Raw genomic sequence first — 21,645 nt, forward strand, 5'->3', positions numbered from 1 at the left:
AATAAATAGCAGTAGGAGATGAAATTGCCCCTTTGGATGCCCACTGGAATACGCACTTCTTCCAAGGACAGGGCTCTCTCATGCCCCAGCACTGCCTCCTTCGCAAGAGCTTCAGCTTTCTCCCACCCCTTTGCAAAAGTTCCTAATACATTTTTCTCCCTACACAAAAATTAGGGAGGGGGTTTTCTGATCTAGCTCCTTACCAAGCCCCTCTGGCTCAATCTCCTTCCAGACTCCGACTACTGTTCCTGCAGGGGTCTCTCTCGCACATCCAAGAGGGGTCCTCCATCAGATGAAAAATACTGAATCACCCCTTATTCCTGAAAGACCCCTGCCTGAGGATATGTTTAATAGTGGGGAATGTAAGGGGGGCCCCTACACTGTTTCCCTTCCCAGCCTGTGATTGCAGTCTGGGATGAGGGCTGTTCTTCTTTAACAGAGCAGCGCAGGGAGAGCAGGAGAATCACTACCAATGCAAACATTACAGGAGAGTATTTGGAACAGTCATGGGGAGGAGACCTTGCCCAGCACAGGAGACCCTGCCCACAGTCATTAGGACATGAAAAACAGCAAATAGCACATGCACATTTTAAACTGTGATTGCACGGGCTATTTACCATTTTTTCAAGTGTAAGCACATTTTGCAAAGCTTAAAGCACTTGCATGTAAGGTCTCAAAGTGTGAAGTTTAAACTCCTTTGCTAGACGCTCTGATGTTAAAGGACCATTTTTGTCACACTTACCCCTGGGGCTTGCAGTGCTTGTCAGTAACAAGACTACAACTCAAAGGAATTATGGACACACAAGCCTTGTGACAGAAAGAGCCGTCACTGATCGCTCAAAATCTCATGATAGCTTGCTTCAGCAACTTAATATAAGATGTCCAAACCTTGTTTCCGTAAGATAAGTAGGCAAGCCTATGACTCAACCCATGGCCAGTCCTCTCATTTCCCTATAAATAAAGAATCTGAACCATGCAATATCCTGCCACATGTTCTGTTTTCTGAAGATGTACACAGTGAGGAGATGAAAGTCATTATAAGAACATAAGAACATAAGAACATGCCATGCTGGGTCAGACCAAGGGTCCATCAAGCCCAACATCCTGTTTCCAAAAGAGGCCAAACCAGGCCACAAGAACCTGGCAAATACCCAAAAACTAAGTCTATCCCATGCTGCTGTTGCTAGTAATAGCAGTGGCTATTCCCTAAGGGGTAGATTTTCAAAAAACGCGAATAGGCGTACTTTTGCTGGCGAATCAGGCGCAAGCAAAAGTACGCGGGATTTTAGTAGATACGCGCGGAGCCGCGCGTATCCGCTAAAATCCTGGATCGGCGCGCGCAAGGCTATGAATTCTGTATAGCCGGCGTGTGCCGAGCCGCGCAGCCTACACCCGTTCCCTCCGAGGCCGCTCCAAAATCGGAGCGGCCTCGGAGGGAACTTCCTTTTGCCCTCCCCTCACCTTCCCCTCCCTTCCCCTACCTAACCCACCCACCCGGCCCTGTCTAAGCCCCCCCCTTACCTTTGTTGGGGGATTTACGCCTCCCTCCAGGAGGCGTAAATCCCCGCGCGCCAGCAGGCCGCTAGCGCGCTGGGACGTGACCTGGGGGCGGGTCCGGAGGGCGCGGCCACGCCCCCGGGCCGCCCCGGGCCGTAACCACGCCCCCAGACCCGCCCCGGAAACGCTCCCGGCACGCCCCCTAAACGCCGCGACGACCGGGCCCGCCCCCAACACGCCCCCCTCGGAGAACCCCGGGACTTACGCGAGTCCCGGGGTCTGCGCGCGCCGGTGAGCCTATGTAAAATAGGCTCACCGGTGCGCAGGGCCCTGCTCGCCTAAATCCGCCCGGATTTGAGCGGATTTAGGCGAGCATGGCTCTTAAAATCCGCCCCTAAGTAAACTTGATTAATAACAGTTAATGGACTTCTCCTTCAAGAACTTATCCAAACCTTTTTTGAACCCAGCTACACTAATTGCACTAACCACATCCTCCGGCAACAAATTCCAGAGCTTAACTGTGCATTGAGTGAAAAAGAATTTTCTCCGATTAGTCTTAAATGTGCTACTTGCAAACTTCATGGAATGCCCCCTAGTCCTTCTATTATCTGAAAGTGTAAACAACCAATTCATATCTACTCATTCAAGGCCTCTCATGATCTTAAAGACCTCTATCATATCCCCCCTCAGCCATCTCTTCTCCAAGCTGAACAGCCCTAACCTCTTCAGCCTTTCCTCATAGGGGAGCTGTTCCATTCCCCTTTATCATTTTGGTAGCCCTTCTCTGTACCTTCTCCATTGCAATTATATCTTTTTTAAGATGCGGTGACCAGAATTGTACACAGTATTCAAGGTGCAGTCTCACCATGCAGCGATACAGAGGCATTAGTTACTGGTTTTTTTAGACAAATTTCAGAATATTAAATGTGAAGTGGGGTGATGAGTCAGTTCATTTCTGAATAAACACTTATTTATTTATGAACTTAGTTGTCTAGAGCGGGAATGCCAGTTTATTACTGATTAATGTGTCCTCTTAGGGTTGGGTTGGAAATATGTTGACTTTGTATTGGCAATAGTGCATAAGAAGAAACTCTGTACTTTAAAGGTCATTTCATGCTATTTTGTATTGCTTCAATAACAAAAAGTTTGAACATAACACTGGGGAACAATTTTTAACATAATTCCTGTTCAGTTCGATTTTTCAGCTGTTTTACACTTAAATAGGCCTGCTGATTTTAAAAACGCAGTTAGTTTTTTTTCTATCACGTCAAGTTTTTTCTCTAAGCCTATCTTAGGCCGGGATTTATCAAAATGCACTAAATATCACATGCAATAGGAAAAGGGGCGTGTTTTATGGTAATAGGCTGTTTATTGCAAAGTGTGCCAGTGTGTTTGATGGTCCACAGATTCGGCAGCTCATTAAAGATGAACATTTCATCAGGACAATGTCAGAACTCCAAAAGAATGCTTGGTTGTCATTCAAAAACCTTGTCAAGGACTTTCTTGGAAATACCCGAGCACAGAATTACACCAGAATTGTCCAGGAACTCTGACACAAGTACCTAACAGGATCATAAAAGTTCGATAGATTCTATGCTGTTTATTCGAGGGATAAACAGTGGATTTCCTCAAGTCCACCTTAATAATGGTTTATGGATTTTTCTTCCAGGAACTTGTCCAAATACCTTTTTTAAACCCAGCTATGCTAACAGCTTCCACCACATCTTCTGGCAATGAATTCCAAAGATTAATTATGTATTGAGTAAAAAAATATTTGATTTTTGTTTAAATGTGCTATTGAGTAACTTCATTGCATATATTATAGTCTTTTTATGTTTTGAAAGAGTAAACAACTGATTGACGTTTACTCGTTCCATCCCACTCATTAATTTATAGACCTCTATCATATTTCATCTTAGCTGTCTCTTCTCCAAGCTGAAGAGTCCTAAACTCTTTAGCCTTCCTCATAGGGGAATTGTTCCATCCCCTTTATATTTTAGCTTCTCTGTATCTTTTCTAATTCTCCTATATCTTTCTTGAGATGTGGTGATCAGAACTGCACACAATACTCAAGATGAGGTTGCACCAAGGAGCGATACAGAGGCATTAGGATATTATCTGTTTTATTCTCCTTTCCTTTCCTAATAATTCCTAGTATTCTATTTGCTTTCTTGGCTGATGCTGCACACTGAGCAGGAGATTTCAACATATTAACAATGATGATACCTAAATCCTTTTCCTGAGAGGTGACTCCTAATATGGAACCTTGCATTATGTAGCTATAGTTTGGGTTAATCTTCCCTAAGTTCATTCCTTTGCATTTGTCCACATTAAATTTCATTTGCCATTTGCATGTCCAGTCTTCCAGTTTTGCAAGGTACTCTTGCAATTTCTCGCAATCCTCGTCCGTACGGAAAAACGATTCGCGTGCAGGAAGTCGTTCCCGGACCCCCGCTGGACTTTTGGCAAGTCTTGTGGGGGTCAGGAGGCCCCCCCAAGCTGGCCAAAAGTCCCTGGGGGTCCAGCGGGGGTCTGGGAGCGATCTCCTACGCTCCTGACGTCGGGGGACAAAAAACAAAATGGCGCCGGCGCTACCTTTGACCTGTCATATGACAAGGCAAAGGTAGCGCCGGCGCCATTTCTACAACGCAACGGAGGTCCGAGAGTAAAAGATCACACCGGGACCCTTCCTCTGGACCCCAGGTAATTTAAGGCATTTTGGGGGGGTTTGGGAGGGTGGGGGATTTATTTTAAAGGGTCGGGGTGGGTTTTAGGGTTGTTTTAGTGTGCCGGTTTTCCCGCCCTCCCCCTTCCCCCGATTTACGATTTTTTGACGATAAATCGGGGGAATTGTTATTGTATCGCGGCTCTAACGATTTTTGACGATTTAAAATATATCGGACGATATTTTAAATCGTCCAAAAACGATTCACATCCCTATTACTTTCTGTTCCCCTCCATAGTCGCTGGAATGGGGAGGGCTGGGACAGGAAGCAAAGGGCTGAGATTCAGGCACTGGCCAATAGATCCTTACAAGCTCATTCATTGCAAAATGAACTCACATAGCAAAGTCCCGGCTGCTGCTCCCAAAACCGTTGCACTCTAGGTGAATGCCTTGCTTGCCCAACAGAAGAGCTGGGTCTGGGAGTTAGGCAAACTCATAGGGTGAAAATTTGAGACCTGCTAAGGGACTGAATCTAGCCACCTGCATTCACTGGGAAACTTGATTTAGCTGCTCAAAAAGTAGTTTTGCTAGGGTTGGCAGAAGACTTAGCTATTTAATCCTGAGTAGCAAAAATAGAAGCTTACAGATAGCTGGATTAGGAGAATTTTTAGAAGAAAAGTAGCTGGCTACCTTAGGACCGCTGGAGCCGCTGAAAATCTACCCCATAATGAACTGAACACGGCCTGTCACCTGCTCACCTCCCCTTCACTCTCACAAAAGGAATTCTCTTCTCTGTTCCTAAGGAAAGGGATCTGGATAAAACTGCTCAGAAAAAATGCGACAGAGCAGACTCCTACATAAATTCATTTCCTGGTAATTTCTGGGCAAAATCAGTAAATTCTGAATCCTACAGGAGGTGCACTTCATACCGATAGCGGCCCAGTCTTCTTCAGCCCAATGGCACCAGTTCTCCCCCTGGCGTAGGAGTGGATGAGGAGTGAGTGCTACTGAAGCCTCGCCTTTGGATCCCCCTCTCCCTGCAATGTGACACACATGCATCATCCAGCCCGGGAGCTTGCCTTTAATATCTGAACCTTAATGCTTCACACGCATGCCACAATCTCAGCTCTAAACTGGGAGAGCATTTCTCAGTTTACTTTAAATAGAACTGGGGTAGAGATTCTAGGCCAAGTTACACTAATTAAGAAAAGACTAACAAGTAACAACGTGCATAACGAGAGTTCCCCTTAACCAGCTAATGATTCCGACTTCATATTTCACGATGCTCATTTCATAGCTCTAAGCCTTCCATTTGTTTCTTGTTGTACGCCTTCTTTGTCTGTATTGCTACACTGTAAGCTCTAAGGAATAGGAATTGGGCATTATGACTATACAGCACAGGCTACATCTGGTATGCACCATACACATGATTAGCAATGATAATTAGCATGAGATACTGGGGGTCTGGGCTTACCTGGAAGAACAGTCACTATCACAGGGTAATTAGAATCCCTAAACCACTCATCTGTTCCACACCAGTACGTCCCGCTGTCCCCTTGAGTGAGCTCCTCCATAGTCACTGTGAACGTGAGCGCTGTGACGTTGTCCCTGATGGAGAGCTTGCTCTCCATCTTAGAATTTGTCTTAATAAGGGTCTTAATAAGGGTCTGACAGGAACTGAACGTTTCTCCCCGACACCAATACTTGTTGTTAGTCTCATAGCCTTTCTCATACTGGCAGTGCAGAGAGAGGGATCCTCCAACGAGACCCCTCGCTTCCCTCGGGCCGCTCAGCCCCCATAAGCCTGCTGTAAAAAGAAAGGGTAATTAATAAAGAAATCATTTTCATTTGCAATAAGAAAATAACTAGACGTGGAGAGGGCAGTTATGAAGTGGCATTTACTCTAAATGAGAACCGGCACTTATCTGAAAACTTGTTTCATATTTTCACTTTTCCAAAACAAATCTGTGCCGTCCTAACACTGCTGAATCACTGTCAGCCGCTGCCAATGTTAACGTTTCGCAAGACGCTGCATCAGGGTGGATTCTACAAGATAACATAATGTGTATTATTCATCATCTTACAAGTCGTTCAGTTTTGCAATCTTCTGTCGGTTTTTGCTCATTGTGCTCTCTCAACCTTCTGTTTTGATATTCGGGCTCAATAAAAACTTTGAAATGTGGCTGCTTCTTTTAAACTACAAACTCTCTTGAAATGTGACCAATCAATACTCACGTACTGACATTTACTAACGTTGTGATGTAGAGATTTAAATGCCTAATGTCACTTCATAATGAACAGTGATAGACTCTGTCAAACATACTTTGGACCTTATGGTGCCATTCATAGAATCCACCCAAAATTTATGCAACCAATTAAGAGCACACAAGCCGATACAGTACAGTGCGCTCCACCGGCGCAGCCATGGAGCGCACAGTTAACCTGAATTTGGACGAAAACGCGCATCCAACCCCCCCGAACCTAATAGCGCCCTCAACATGCAAATGCATGTTGATGGCCCTATTAGTTATTCCCGCGTGATACAGAAAGTAAAATGTGCTGTCAAGCCGCACATTTTACTTTCAGAAATTAACGCCTTCCCAAAGGCTGGCGTTAATTTCTGCCGGCACTGGGAAAGTGTACAAAAAGGCAGTAAAAACTGCTTTTCTGTGCACCCTCCGACTTAATATCATGGCAATATTAAGTCAGAGGCCCCAAAAGTTAAAAAAAAAGTAAAAATTAAAAAAAAAAAAATTTAAATCGGCTCGCGGGTCACAAGACAGATGCTCAATTATGCCGGCGTCCGTTTTCCGAACCCATGGCTGTCATTAGGTTTGAGAACCGACGCTGGCAAAATTGAGCGTCGGCTGTCAAATCCGCTGACAGCCGCTGCTCCTGTCAAAAAGGAGGTGCTAGGGACATGCTAGTGTCTCTAGCGCCTCCTTTTACTGCGGGCCCTAATTTGCATAGGCCACCCTCCTGAATCGCGCGCCCAGGAGAGTGGCCTGTGCGCGCGCCGGGAGAGCGTGCATTTGCCGGCTCTCCTACGCGTTTTTCAGAATCAGCCTGACAGTTAGATAAGAAGCTAATTGCTTTAAAAACCGAAATGGATGTTGATAATTTTGATAACAGCTCTGCGGAATTACAAAAATCAGTAGAAAATTTCAAGAAGGATTTAAGAGATTACAAATTGTCCAAATTCTCTAGGGATGAGGAAGATTATAAATGAGGAAGGATCTATAGTTGGATGCAGCCCAAAGATAAGAAAAGGCACGTTGCCTTTAATACATCCTCAGGAAGTTCATCAGAAGAGGAAGATACAGACAAAATTCACACAGAAATGTATTTTTTTAGAAAACACCAGTTACACTACAAGAAAGGGAAGACTAGGATGGAAAGAACAGAAGAACATGCCAACATCGAATATTTCTGATGCAGCTGATTTGTGAAACGTTAACGTTGGCAGCGGCTGACAGAGATTCAGCAGTGTTACGATGGCACAGACTTGTTTTGGAATAGTGAAAATATGAAACAAGTTGTCAGATAAGTGCCGGTTCTCATTTAGATGTCGGGATAAGTTTAAAAAATCATTGAATGTGTGAGAATTTTCCGTTCTGAAATTTGAACACATGAAGTTAGCTTCATTCTGAAAAACTTTACCCATTGGGCTATTTAGTTAAATTCAAGTTGCCATGCTTTGAATTCATTTGTCAAAATCAGGTTGTTCGACATTTCTTGAACTCCGATAAGTTCCATTTAGGCAACGTTCACTTGTCTGGCATATCAACTCCACAATGACAGAATTGTTCTGCAGCATATTAAAGTGATCATATTCAAGTGATTTATTAATATAATCAGAAGGAACAAATATTATTTTAATAATATAAAAAAGAGATAAAAATACTGGTGACTGAAACAACTGGCTGATAAGCTTCTGTGTACATCAAATACTTTGAAAGTCCTTATACATTAATTTAAAAAAATTGTTTCAATATAATAAAGATTAACAGCATAAATTCAGTGAGAATTTGGCAACATAATATTTAACTTCAGCAGCTAGTTATTTGTTGGCGTTCTAAATTGGGTGCTTGTGACAAGCTCCCTGCCGCACTCCTTACTGGACAGATGCTCCAAACTGAAATTTGAGAGAGTGGCAGTCATGCAGGCGTGCCGAACTATCTTGAGCGATTGGCTGGTTCCGGACAGCGCACCCATGTATACAGCTTGGGTCCGGCGCATGGCTGAAATGGTACAACTGGAACGAATGGACTTTTTGTTGGGCCGTCGCAGCCCGGATAAAGTTTATTGTGCTTGCTGGGCAGCCTTTGTGTTGATAATGCCTAAAACTATGCAGGATGACTTACGGGCGAATGGGTACACGTCTGACTGGGCAGTTCAAGGGGGGGGGGGGTTCATAGGGTGTGTGTGTGTGTGGATGCTTGTGGAGTGGATGTTGGTTGGGGGGGTAGGGGTGGTAGGGAGGATGGGTCTTAGGGTTTATGGGGGGAAATTGCGGAAAAGGTGGGTCAGGTGGTGGCACACCAGAGGTTTTCCTTGCTCTAATGTTCATTGAATTTCTTTGTTTACTGTCATTATTGTTCAGGGTGGTTTGTGAGCAATTTGGTTGCTTCCTGCTTGACGTTACCAATAAAAATACTATTCTGATAAATTGGAAACTAGTCGTTCCCTAGTTTGTTTTCTGATTAAAGAAATGATTTCTATGCATAAAATATGATTTATGTGCACAACAATGCTTTCTGTGATGAAACCATTTTTGTGCACTTAAATCATATATTCTGTGCACAGAAACCATGCTGTAACTGTACAGATTATTTATTTAATGATTTTTGTATACCGGCATTCGTGTCAATACATATCACCTCGGTTTACAACATAAATCAAATGTTGGTTACTACATTTGCATATAAAATGAGGATAACTTTTAAAACAAATTCATTTAAAATATAAAATCAGTCCCAGCATAAGTTAAAATACAAAAGCTATGGATCAAAGCACATCTTAAAACACAAATAAAACTATAGATCAAAACACATCTTAAAAATACAAAATATAACATTAAAAGGAGTATCACTAAAAATTATAATAAAAGAAATCAATTATATTTTCTTTGCATAAATCCTGAGTATAGTATCCAGTGCTCAAGTTAAGACTAAAGTGCAACAGGAGGTAGGAGTCTGAAATTATACTCCTAACACAAGTTGCTCTGGATTTTCATGCAATGGACATATGCTCTGTGCATATGTCCATTGCTCTGTGCATTTGCTCTGTGCATTTATATGCAGAAACAGCGTGTAAATGCACCAATCATGTTTTCTACACATAGGGGCGGATTTTAAAAGGAGCGCGAATAGCCTACTTTTGTTTGCGCTCCAGGCGCAAACAAAAGTACGCTGGATTTTAGTAGATACGTGCGGAGCCGCGCGTATCTGCTAAAAACCTGGATCGGCGCGCGCAAGGCTATGGATTTTGTATAGCCGGCGCGCGCCGAGCCGCGCAGCCTACCCCCATTCCCTCCAAGGCCGCTCCGAAATCGGAGCGGCCTTGGAGGGAACTTTCCTTTGCCCTCCCCTCACTTTCCCCTCCCTTCCCCTACCTAACCCACCCGCCCGGCCCTGTCTAAACCCCCCCCTTACCTTTATCGGGGATTTACGCCTCCCGGAGGGAGGCGTAAATCCCCGCGCGTCAGTGGGCCTCCTGCGCGCCGGGACGCGACCTGGGGGCGGGTCCGGAGGGCGCGGCCACGCCCCCGGGCCGCCCCGGGCCGCAGCCACGCCCCCGGGCCCGCCCCAGGAACGCTCCCGACACGCCCCGAAAACGCGGCGCGGTTCGGGCCCGCCCCCGACACGCCCCCCGACACGCCCCCTCCGAAAACCCCGGGACTTACGCGAGTCCCGGGGCTCTGCGCGCGCCGGGAGGCCTATGTAAAATAGGCTTCCCGGCGCGCAGGGCCCTGCTCGCGTAAATCTGCCCGGTTTTGGGCGGATTTACGCAAGCAGGGCTCTGAAAATCCGCCCCATAATGAGGTAGATTTTATAAATCTACACGAGCGCGTACTTTTATTCGCGCACCAGGCGCGAACAAAAGTACGCTGGATTTTATAAGATACGCGCGTATCTTATAAAATCCAGGGTCAGCGCGCGCAAGGGGTTGCACATTTGTGCACCTTGCGTGCGCCGAGCCCTGTGCGCCCTGCCCTTTCCCTCCGAGGCAGCTCCGAAATCGGAGCAGCCTCGGAGGGAACTTTCCTTCGGCTTCCCCCCACCTTCCCCTCCCTTCCCCTACCTAACCCACCCCCCCGGCCCTATCTACACCCCCTCCCTACCTTTGTTGAACAAGTTACGCCTGCTCAAAGCAGGCGGAACTTTGCGTGCGCCGGGCCGGCTGCTGCGTGCCATGTTCCGGTCCGGGGGCTGGTCCGGAGGCCGCGGCCACGCCCCCGCAACGCCCCCGAATGACGCGCCGGCCGTGTCACGCCCCCGACACGCCCCCCGATGACGCCCCCGCCCGATGACGCGCCGGTCGCGACACGCCCCCCAAAGCGCCCCCCAGGAGAGCACCCGGGACTTACGCGCGTCTCGGGGCTTGCGCGCGCTGCCGAGCCTACTCAACATAGGCTCGGCAGCGCGCAGGGGGAGTTTGGGCCAGTTTTTCGGGGGCTATGCGGTGGATAAATGTGATAGTGAGCGTGCGGTCAGTTTACTAACGGGCTCGAGCCTCTGTGTACGTTCATGGTGCTGCGAGCTACCTGTCGAAAGGTCTCATGAACGTACACAGAGGCTCGAGCCCGTTAGTAAACTGACCGCACGCTCACTATCACATTTACCCACCGCAGACTACATTTGGACGGAGCAGGCATCGCTGCATTGTGGATGATTCATTCAGAGATAAGTGCATTACATGGTAGCTCCTGCCAGGAGAACATATGAACTTTGATAGCTCTTTTTTTTTTTTTTTTTTAGCATACATGAACTGTGGAGTACGTGACCTATGATTAGAAAGCCCCAGCGCTCCGAAAGGCTACAGCAAAAAAGCCACAAGCACCTAAGGGCGCTGCATGACGGTCACTGTACTCACACCCATATACATTTGATATTTATTTATTTATTTAAAGACATTTTTTTATACCGAAGATCATGTACAAGTACATATCGCTTCGGTTTACAGCGAACCAGCAGTTGGAAATTACAGCGAACAATATGAACATAATTTAACAATATGAACATTAACAATATGAACATAATTTAACAATAATTTAACAAAAATTGAACAAGAATAGAATTAGAATTGATCAAGTATTACGAGATATAAGCCCCCACACATAGCGGAATATCTTTATTACGTTTTAGGCTCAATCGTTTCACCCTATATACCGGGTGTTGTCTTTTCTTGTTTGTCAGGATTGTGGCGTGTATTTGTTTTACGGGTGAGCGATATTCGTTTAGCGCTATCTGGATACTGAAAAGCGCACACTGAATCTCCTGTTTCAGGTGTCACAAGGAGAAACCTCTTCTGCTGCAGCCCCTATACCCCTGGTCCAGCTGGTTGCGAGGAGAGAGAATATTGCGGGAGAGGAGGTGGCGAGTGGTGGAGAGGAGGTTATGAAGTGTGGGGGGGGGGGGGGGGAGGGTGGATAAATGAATGATTGGAGAGCTGCAGGAGGGGGAGATCATGACTGAGAGTCCTAAATAATACATCCTGCCCCCCTCCCCCCCACACACAGAGAGGGAGGCAGGAAGAGCAGGTGGATGAGCAAAGGCCCCCAAAAGGAGAATGTGGGCCCCCTCTATAAGGAGAGAAGATAAAACATTACAGGCACGGGGGTGACCTGCGCGGAGTGGCAGTCACCACCCTAAGGAACTTACTGGGCAGATTGGATGGATCATTTTGGTTCCTAGCTGCCGTGATTTATTAAGTAATTGTGCTGGGTGTGTGAGGAGGAAACAGAAAGCTGGAGGGGGAATAGTTAAGATTAAGGTGAAGAGTGGCCTTGGCGAGGAGGAGGGGTCAGCACAAGCACAGGCTGAGAAGCCTTTGCTCAGTATTTACAAAAGAGGGAGGAGGCGGCCAGGAGCCCAAAACGAGTTAAATAGTTAGGCCGTGGAGGAAGTGCTTACACAAATGAGGCTAGACAAGGAGCCGGTGCTTAGTGGACAAAGGCCAAGGATACTGAAAGAGCTCATTGAAACGCTGACCGCTCCCCTCACAGTTAATCCCATATCATAAAAGTGTGTGTGTGTGTGGGGGGGAGTAACTTCAGTAGCGGCTAAAGCAATAGCAACCTTACCTGGAAACAAATACATTATAGAGCCCTAGGCAACATGACTTTACAAAGGGCAAATGAGATGACAGGAGCGGCATATCAAGGAGGTATGGTGCAGGAATAGCCAGCCACACCACACCAAGAAACCAGAATACATGGTACCAACAGAGCGTCCATCGGACACATTCTCTTGCATCCAACCCTTGCCGTCTCTTTGCAATACCCACTTCCTTCCTCAGACTTCCTTCGCCTCACTCCCCCCCTTCTCTCTCTGCCCAGACTTTGGCTGACCACTCCCATGAAAAGATTAAAAAAAAAAAAGAGTCTTCAATTCTCAACCAGGACCCTCCGGCTCCCTCTCAGGGGTAATATATTAATATAATGCCTTCTTGGTTAGGGTGGGCCAAACCAGCTCTGCCCACATTCCCACTGATGTTTTTACAGTTAATGTCATCTCTACCTTACATACACTTTTTGCATAAATCATAGATTATAATTATACTTATTTGCAGCAATTAAATTCTTGATGCTAGATATAGTGATAAAGGAGAAAATGACAAAAACAGCATAACTAATAGAAATGCCAGTACTAGTTGACTCTTCTGTGCCATGTCTGGAAAGAGAGAAGATCATCAAGCACCAAGAGATGCAAACAGGGACCAAGAAGAAGTGGCCTAGAGATACAGAGAGTGGGCCCCACTCTCCTGATTAAAAAGCACTTCCAGGGTCACCTCGTTATGTTGCCTGTGTATGTGTAACACCTTAACCAGCTGCAGAAAGAAGCCATTTGCCATAAGGCAAGGGTTAAGAATTGCACTTCCAGGGATCAGACCCAACATACTGTACCCTGGCTGAAATCCAGATCGGTAAATAGATCCTCAGTGTCCACAGACCACCTCTTCTGTCAGTGGGGAAGGAGCAGCATATTGTCTCCTGTACCTCACCATACGACACAATGATGGGGTCATCCAAGTAACAGAAACACAAACTTCCTCCGCTACCAGGCACATTGTGAAATATACAAAATCCTGGAATAAAAATGCTCAGCCCCTGTGTAGCTAACCTGCCATAGCACAGCAGTACTAACTTGATCAACACCTAAACCTAAAAAAACATATCAACTCTGTCCTAAAAGAAGGATTCTACAAGCTCAATATTATAAAAAAACTAAAACCCCTACTTCACACCCACGATCTTAGAACGGTCATCCAAGCCACCCTCTCATCCAAACTGACTATTGCAACTCATTGTATTTAGGCCTCCCCTACTCCACTATCAAACCCTTACAAATGCTCCAGAATGCCACCGCTAGAACCATCAAGAACGCACGTAAATCCGACCATATTACCCCCACAATAAAAGACCTCCACTGGCTCCCCATCCTATCCCGCATCCTACTCATGACCTTCACTATCATTCACAAATCCATATCTAAAAACAATTCATTCTGGCTCAAAGAACCCCTTTGCCTCACACACTCCTCCCGCCCAACCAGAGCAAACCTCAAAGGCACTTGCACATCCCACCTCTCAAAAGCGCCCACCTCACTTCAACTAGGGACCGCGCACTATCAATTGCTGGTCCCAATCATTGGAATGCCTTACCCACTAATCTCCGCCTAGAACCCTGCCCCTTCAAATTCAAGAAAATGCTCGACCTGGCTCTTCCACCAGGCTTACCCTGACTAGACTCACGCAATTCACCATGACTCCATTTTGCCTCACCATCTTACCGCCAATTCCTGCCCACTAAGTTATCTGTGATCATGTTATGTTATTATGTTAACATGTTACCTATCTAGTTGATTCTTTCAGGCTCTCATATATAGCCTTCGCTAACTGCAACACTGTTGTTGCTTAAGTTCCACTTGTTGTCCCTCTTCACCCGCTCCCTGTCTTTGTATTTTTCCATCTGAAGTTTTAATGTAAACCGACATGATGTACCTACTAATGTCGGTATAGAAAAACCTGTTAAATAAATAAATAAATAAAATACCTCACAAGAGTCCTAAAGCAACAACACTACCCCATCCCAATATTCAAAATTAAACGTTTATTTAAGTTAGCCGGATAAGTCTTATCCAACTAAATTAAAGGGGATATTCAGCAGCATGCTACTTAGCCAGATGATTTAAATCCAGCTAAATTAGACCTGTTCTATGGCACGTCTAAGTTATCTGGTTAACTTAACCAGATAAAACCAAATATTAGCACTTAGCCATTTAAAATAACTGGATAAGTAGCCCCACCCTGATCCGCCCATTGCCCTCCCCAAGATATCTGTGATCAATAAAATCATCTATGGTACCTGAAGACTGGAGGGTTGCCAGCATAACACCAATTTTTAAAAAGGGATCAAGAGCTGATACAGGTCAAATTACAGACCCGTGAGTCTGAAGTCTGTGACAGGCAAAATGGTAGAAACTAATTTAGGGATGTGCATTCGTTTTTCATAAATCAGGCAATGTCAACGATATTGTCTAATTCGTCATGATTTGGTAGCACCGATATACAAAGTGATTTTTGCCGAATTTTCGGCAAAATTTATATTTCGTGTTAGTGCACAGTAACGGAGTTACTGTGCACTGCATATATCTTAGTGCGCAGTAATACCAATTAGTGTGCACTGTTTCTCTAGCTAACGAACTCCTCATGAATTGATACTTTTTCATTTTTAAGTAGCATTTTTTAGTGCACACTAACATTAGTTACAGTGCACTACTGAATACTTAGTGCACTGTAGGTTCTATTAGGGCATACGAACTAAACTGTTAGTGTGCACTAATGGGCCTTAATGCGCATTAACATCTAGCTAGTGTGCACAATCTCGGTCGGTGTACTGCGCGCTAATGTGGAGATAGTGTGCACTAACTGGTTGTTAGTGTGCAGTAAGGCCCATTAGTACCTTTTCAGCCTGATACCTTTTCAGTTATTTGACTAAATGGCTTTTGAATATCAATCTCAGAATAAATTATACACAAGTCTGGAAAACTACTTTATATTTTATACTGTAATATAAAATTTGGAAACTTTCACCAACATGATTCAGAATTATCTAATTCTGGCTACAAAATCTACCCCTGAGCTGCTGCAGGAAAGAGTGGGCCTGTACATGAGACCTTCTGCTTCCTGCTCTCTGGAAGAGGGTGGAACAAGATCAAAAGTGCCTAGGGGTGGCAGAAACCTAAATCCATTTGAAGGGATGGAATTGGAACCTCAACCCTTTTTTGTCTATAAACAAAGAACATATTAAACTCTCACCTGGCAGAAGGATTATCAAACTGCATACCGGGAAAATCTTCATTATTTGAATCCCTTGTTTTTTAAAACATCTGTTGACTGCTTTCTGTCTGTTAATCACCCCCAGAAATCTCTGTGCTCTGTAGGGTCTCAGGTGGTCACTGCTGGTTAATCTCCCCAGAAAGCTCTGTGCTCTGTAGGGTCTCAGGTGGTCACTGCTGGTTAATCTCCATAGAAAGCTCTGTGCTCTGTAGGGTCTCAGGTGGTCACTGCTGGTTAATCTCCATAGAAAGCTCTGTGTTCTGTAGGGTCTCAGGTGGTCACTGCTGGTTAATCTCCATAGAAAGCTCTGTGCTCTGTAGGGTCTCAGGTGGTCACTGCTGGTTAATCTCCATAGAAAGCTCTGTGTTCTGTAGGGTCTCAGGTGGTCACTGCTGGTTAATATCCATAGAAAGCTCTGTGCTCTGTAGGGTCTCAGGTGGTCACTGCTGGTTAATCTCCATAGAAAGCTCTGTGCTCTGTAGGATCTCAGGTGGTCACTACTGGTTAATCTCCCTCATAAAGCTCTGTGCTCTTTGGATCTCAGATGGGTCACTGCTGGTTAATCTCTCCCAGAAAGTTCTGTGCTCTTCAGGGTCTCAGGTGGTCACTGCTGGTTAATCTCTCTTGGATCTCGGTACATTTTTACCCTGTTGTTTACTGCACTTCTCAGTGAGTCTCCTTTTTTTACTGACTCACTTCCCTATTTCTCTATCTTATATTACAAAACCACAATTTTCCTAAAACTCAAAAAAGAGAAGTGCCTCTTGCATTTCTTTGGGGTGTGACTGAATTATTTTTGAATGTTTTCTTTGAATCATACACAGGGGTCTCTTGCCTGTTTAGTTCCGAATGGACACTTGGACAGATTCATTCAGACCAGGTGCTTCCAATTCTGTTCCAAGTGAATGCTAAGGATGCCCATCATGACATCTGCTTCAAGTATCTGGCACAATGCCACCCTTCCTTGGTATTTGTGTGTACCCCTGCCTCCTCCAAGGAGTGAGGGTGGGAGGGGTAAGGTGGGGTTACCAGGAGAACATGCTGTCATTGAAATGTATTGCAATAGGTAGAGGCAATGACCTGTCATCCTGGAAAAGTGTTATGTTCGGGAACGCTAGAAGAGCAATCCCAACTTGAGGAGAATGTGTGCCCTTGGGCCTCGGCACAACCCCAGACAAATCCAAGACAGCACTGAGGTTTGGCGAGGCGGGTCCCAGCATGGGCGAAGACAAAGTCTGACCCTCTGCTGGACCTGCATGCTTCTGGAAGCCAACAACATTATGTTGGTTATTGAACAGTCCTCCAATCGTTCCCAGTCCTTTCGGACCTGCCGCTAGGTATCAGCAAGAAGCAGCAGGCCAGACTGAGGATGAGGGCAGACAGAGGCCTTGTGACACAGGGGACTCGAGACGAGATGAGAAGACTCTGGAAGTCGATGAGGATCTTGGAAGACTCTCGACGAGACGATTAACTTGGAAGACTCTTGGACGATATGAGAAGCTTGGAAGGTTCAGATATTGCACTGTCTCTCAGGGCGCCTTACACAGTCCACCCGCAGGATTGGTTGCGGACCACCCTGTCCCACTGCGCGCCCTACACAACCTGGTCACGGACCATGCGGAGAGTGGGACAAGCGCAGGAAGGGAATGCAGCTGAGACAAAACTCCAATGACAAGGCCAGGTGTCATCTGGAGAACCACAGGAGCTGGAGGGTCAGGAGGACTCAGAATGAGCGAAAGAGGAGCGGAACCTTGGAACATCAGGAAGTGGAACATCAGGAAGTGGAACATCAGGAAGCCTGGACTAGGAACCTCGGAACATGAAGACATGGAACATCAGGAAACCAGAGGAAGCAACGAAGACTCAGGAAGCACGATGAGATACGGAGCTCCAACGAAGAACGAAGACCTGACAGAGCGCTGGAAGATGAGACTTCCAGGAGCGAAGAACTCCAATGCAAGGCAGGGCAGAAGTGTTGGAGAAATCCTTTTATAGGGCTGGGACAGGAAACAGTCATCAGGTGGGGCCCAGGGCATATCCGGCCATGGGCCCTTTAAATCTTGTGAAGAGAAGCAGCCCGCGCCTTAGGAACAGGAAGCATGAAGTTGTGCAATTCCATGGCCAGCGGCCATGCTGCTGCTTATGCCAAAGAGCAGGGTGGGGCCGAGGAACAGTCCCAGCATTGTTGGCAGCTCTCAAGTTGTAGACTGAGGAGCGGCTCCAGCCGCAAGGAAGACCAAGAACTGTGGCCTCCAGGCCGCGGGGCAAGCAGAAAGAAGGTAAGAGGCTGCCCATGAGGGCAGAATCACAACAAAAAGTTACAAGCAGGCTTAAAAAGGTGATCAGACTCCTGTGAAGGTGACCAAGCTCCTACTGAGCTTCAAAGTTTTCTTTTTCTCATCAAGTCAGTCTCCCTGACAGCATCGCAACATGGTCCCACCAACATCTCTTTTTTCCATATTCTTCATGGTCTCACCAACATCTCTTTTCTCCATATCCTTCTGCTTCTCTTCCTTCTCTAAGCTGGGGATATCAGTCCCAATTCTGGTCTTCCAAGGCAGCTTTCACCCTGATGGTGCATATGTGGCCCCTGTGTGCCACAGAGTTGTGCAAGGTTTAATGGGCAGAAGATGTGTTATGTAGGGGCCCTGTTACTCCCCTACTAGAGTATAGACAGGAACCAGCATTTGGGTGAGGAGAGACATAGTGTTAATGCTGTGGGTTTACAGCTCCCCCATGTGGAAGCTGTAAATGGATGGGTCTCACTGCCTTATATAGCCTGAGCACTATTTTACTTTGTGGATTCCTTTTAGTTTTTATAGAGACAGCAAGTCTTGGCAGTTCTCTGATTTCTCTATAAATTGAGTTGATGCCTCCATGGAGTTTATTATTTAGATGGGAGTTTCTTTTAACCCTTCCAATCCATTTTTAATTTGGAGTACCCAGTAACTTGAGACTCAGTTAAGCTAATTTAAGTTTGCTCTGTAATCTAAAGGGAATGGTTCCCTTCATGTAAGAGGAATCCATGATCATCAAGATCCAAGGAGAAGGATGACTTCCAGCCACCTATTGAGAGGAAGAAGGAAAGGGAGAGGAGATGAGCCCCCATCCAGAGCCAATGGAGATTTGGAGGAGTAAAAGGTATCAGCCTGATACTGAAAAGGAAATGGGAAGAATTTGTGTCATTCAGGTGAGAAGATTGAGGAGTTAGAGGAGCCATCGTTGAGGAGGTAGGAGGTAAATGATTGTGTAATTTAAATCCCATCTTTGAAACTTCACCTGTATTGGGAGGGAAGCCATCAACTTTCCATTCAAATCTTCAAAACACCACAGCCCGGATCTTGACCAATTTACGTAGACATGACCATATTACACCTGTTCTAAAAGACCTACATTGGCTTCCAATTGCCTCCCACATACAATATAAGGCTCTCTCTCTCATCCACAAAGCCCTATACAATCCCGAAATGAACTGGTTCAATGAATCCTTCTGTTTACACCAGTCTAATAAGCCCACCAGACTAGCACATCTCGCAACCATGCCTATCCCCTCTCCTAAACTCTATAAACTCACTTCCACAAGAGCCCGTGCACTATCGATAGCCGGGCCGACCCTCTGGAACAAAATGCCTGTTGAACTACGGCAAGAAGAATGCCTCAAATCTTTCAAGCGGAAGCTCAAGACCTGGCTCTTTGCAAAAGCATACACTTAATTTTTCACTATACCTCACCACTGTCCCCACTCCCCACACTCCTCCCCTGTTTCCCATACTACCGCCCCTCTCTCCCCTCCCCCTTTCTCCGCCACCTTCTTTTCTTTCTCTCTGCCCCCCCTCTTTCCTCGCTCTCCTCCCTTCTCTTCCCCATCTTATCTCCTAGCCTGATTAAAATTAACCTCATAGTTTTCTTTCTTTTGTACATATGTATATAATTGCAAACTTTGTTTATAATTTTATTGCAAAACTTCCCATGTTATTGTTCCCCCCTCTCGTTAATGCCTTGTTATCATGTTTTTACTGTTCAATGTAAAGCGCCATGCCGTGCGTTTGTTTTTGCGTTACAATGTGAACCGATATGATATCCTGGATGAATGTCGGTATATAAAACATTTTAAATAAATAAATAAACTTGCCTTATCCAATGGGAGGGAAAAAATCAAGAACTGAATCCATTGGCTTTAATATCCTATACTTTATAAAAGACTATAAGAAGTTACAAACCTGATAAAAATCACTTTTATCATCTTAAAATAGTCTACATCAGCTGAAAATACTTTAACTCATCACTTTGCACCTTATCAGTAGAGTAATGTTGGAAGCCACCCAAAACTCTCATGTGTTTCATTGAGTAATGACTTTGATGCTCATCTATGCTGTTATCATCTACGCTGTATGCAAAGACATTAATATAGAAATAACCAATAGCAATGTGAAGAGCCTTAAAAGAGAATCCCCATTGGAAACTCTGGAATTTACATCTTTTGGCATAATAACAGTGTTCCATCTAAAATTAGAAATTTGAGATCTGGCCTCTGGAACCAATATCTAGATTCAACCATCACAATAATATTAAAGTTGTGATTTCCTCCTAAGGGAAGACCTATAAAGGTTGTATATTGGGGTTGTGGGGAAGGGTCCAGTGAAAGAGGTTCATTCTGAGGGCAGAGGGTGTGATAGGTATCTATGTGAGTGATAATCTCTTTGGGAACATGTTAGAGTAAGATATAAAAACTTTGTTTACACGTGGGGCTGTGACTTTTCCAGAATCACAGATCAAAAAGAAGGATGTACCTGTTACCCCTCCAAGAGTGGAAGAAGTAGGATTCAGGTGGGGATACTCTTCGAGTCTCAGAAATCTTGAGGGAGAAGAAAAGCTGTGTGTCTGAGAATTGAGAAGAGACCCTTGAGAAGAAGAGTTTACTAATTGTGGTGGGAATCTTCAGAACCAAGAGACAAACTGTTCCTAGCAGAAACTTGCCATGGGCCTGTTACGGTCATAACTCTCGGAGCTCATCTCGCGAGCAGCCACTTCCTGCCCGACACCACCATTGTCACTTCCTCACAGCGTGGAGCCGCCGCCGATGCTGCCTCTTCCAGCAGGGGAGCCGCTACTCCTGCTGCTCCTCGCAGCCTGGGACGCCTGGCCTCCACAGCTGTGTGCCTGCTCCTACATCTTCTTTGCAGCCTGGGATGCCACCAACTCTGCCTTGCTTCTTGCAGCGTGAAAGCCATTGTTACCCGCCTCTCTTCATGCAAAGTGCCACCGCTGTCGTCGTGCTCCATGGCAAGGATCCGCTGTCAAACTCTCCATCCTCGCAGCCCAGGTGCCGCTGTTGGAACTGATGCTGCTGCTCCTCTTCTGTCCTGCATCAGGCTCCTCTAGGCACGCACATGTGCCTCTGCTTTACCTTTAAAGGGCCAGTGGCAGGGAAAGCCCCGCAGCTCCGACGGATGATGTCATCTTCCTGCTTCACCTTCAGCCCTATAAAAGGGCTCTCTTCTCCTTCCTCAGAGCTTTTGCATTGGATCTTCACAGTTGCCAGTGGTTTCTTCTCCGGTCAAGGTCCTCCATGGTCTTCTCATGTCTAAATGGCTCTTCATTGGATGTTCTTTGGATGTTCCTGGTCTTGTTCCTCGTCGGACCTCCTTCATCACCTGTTCCATGTTCCTGATGTTCCTTGTTCCTGATGTTCCTTGCTCCTGATGTTCCAGTTCGGGTCCTGATGTTCCAGCCTCTGGCTCTTTGTCCTGCTTCCAGGTTTCCTTCTTGTCCACTTTTCCTGGCGTTCCACCATCGTGATCCATGAACAGCCCATGGGGGGTTGTGTAAGTCGCTTCATGGCACAAGGCCTGTCTTCATGTCTGCAGCGCAAGTCTCTGGAATGCCCTTGCTTTTAACGCAGAGGTCTGTTCATGAATCCG

At 45.8% G+C, this 21,645-nt stretch overlaps 1 protein-coding gene across 1 annotated transcript in view; it reads right to left on the bottom strand.

Annotated features, from left to right (window-relative positions):
- LOC115079061 (CMRF35-like molecule 8) overlaps positions 1-16,392 on the bottom strand; it is a 60,992-nt gene extending 44,600 nt beyond the window's left edge. Inside the window, exons 1-2 of the mRNA XM_029582074.1 lie at positions 15,704-16,392; positions 5,637-5,969 (exon numbers count right to left, since the gene is read on the bottom strand). Coding sequence (XP_029437934.1) covers positions 5,637-5,969; positions 15,704-15,746 — 376 coding nt within the window. The 5' untranslated portion in view covers positions 15,747-16,392. The remainder of the gene's footprint in view (positions 1-5,636; positions 5,970-15,703) is intronic.
- Between the last annotated feature and the right edge of the window lie 5,253 nt (positions 16,393-21,645).

The sequence above is a fragment of the Rhinatrema bivittatum genome, chromosome 1 (genome assembly GCF_901001135.1).
Source record: "Rhinatrema bivittatum chromosome 1, aRhiBiv1.1, whole genome shotgun sequence".
In the NCBI taxonomy this organism is placed as follows: Eukaryota; Metazoa; Chordata; class Amphibia; order Gymnophiona; family Rhinatrematidae; genus Rhinatrema; species Rhinatrema bivittatum.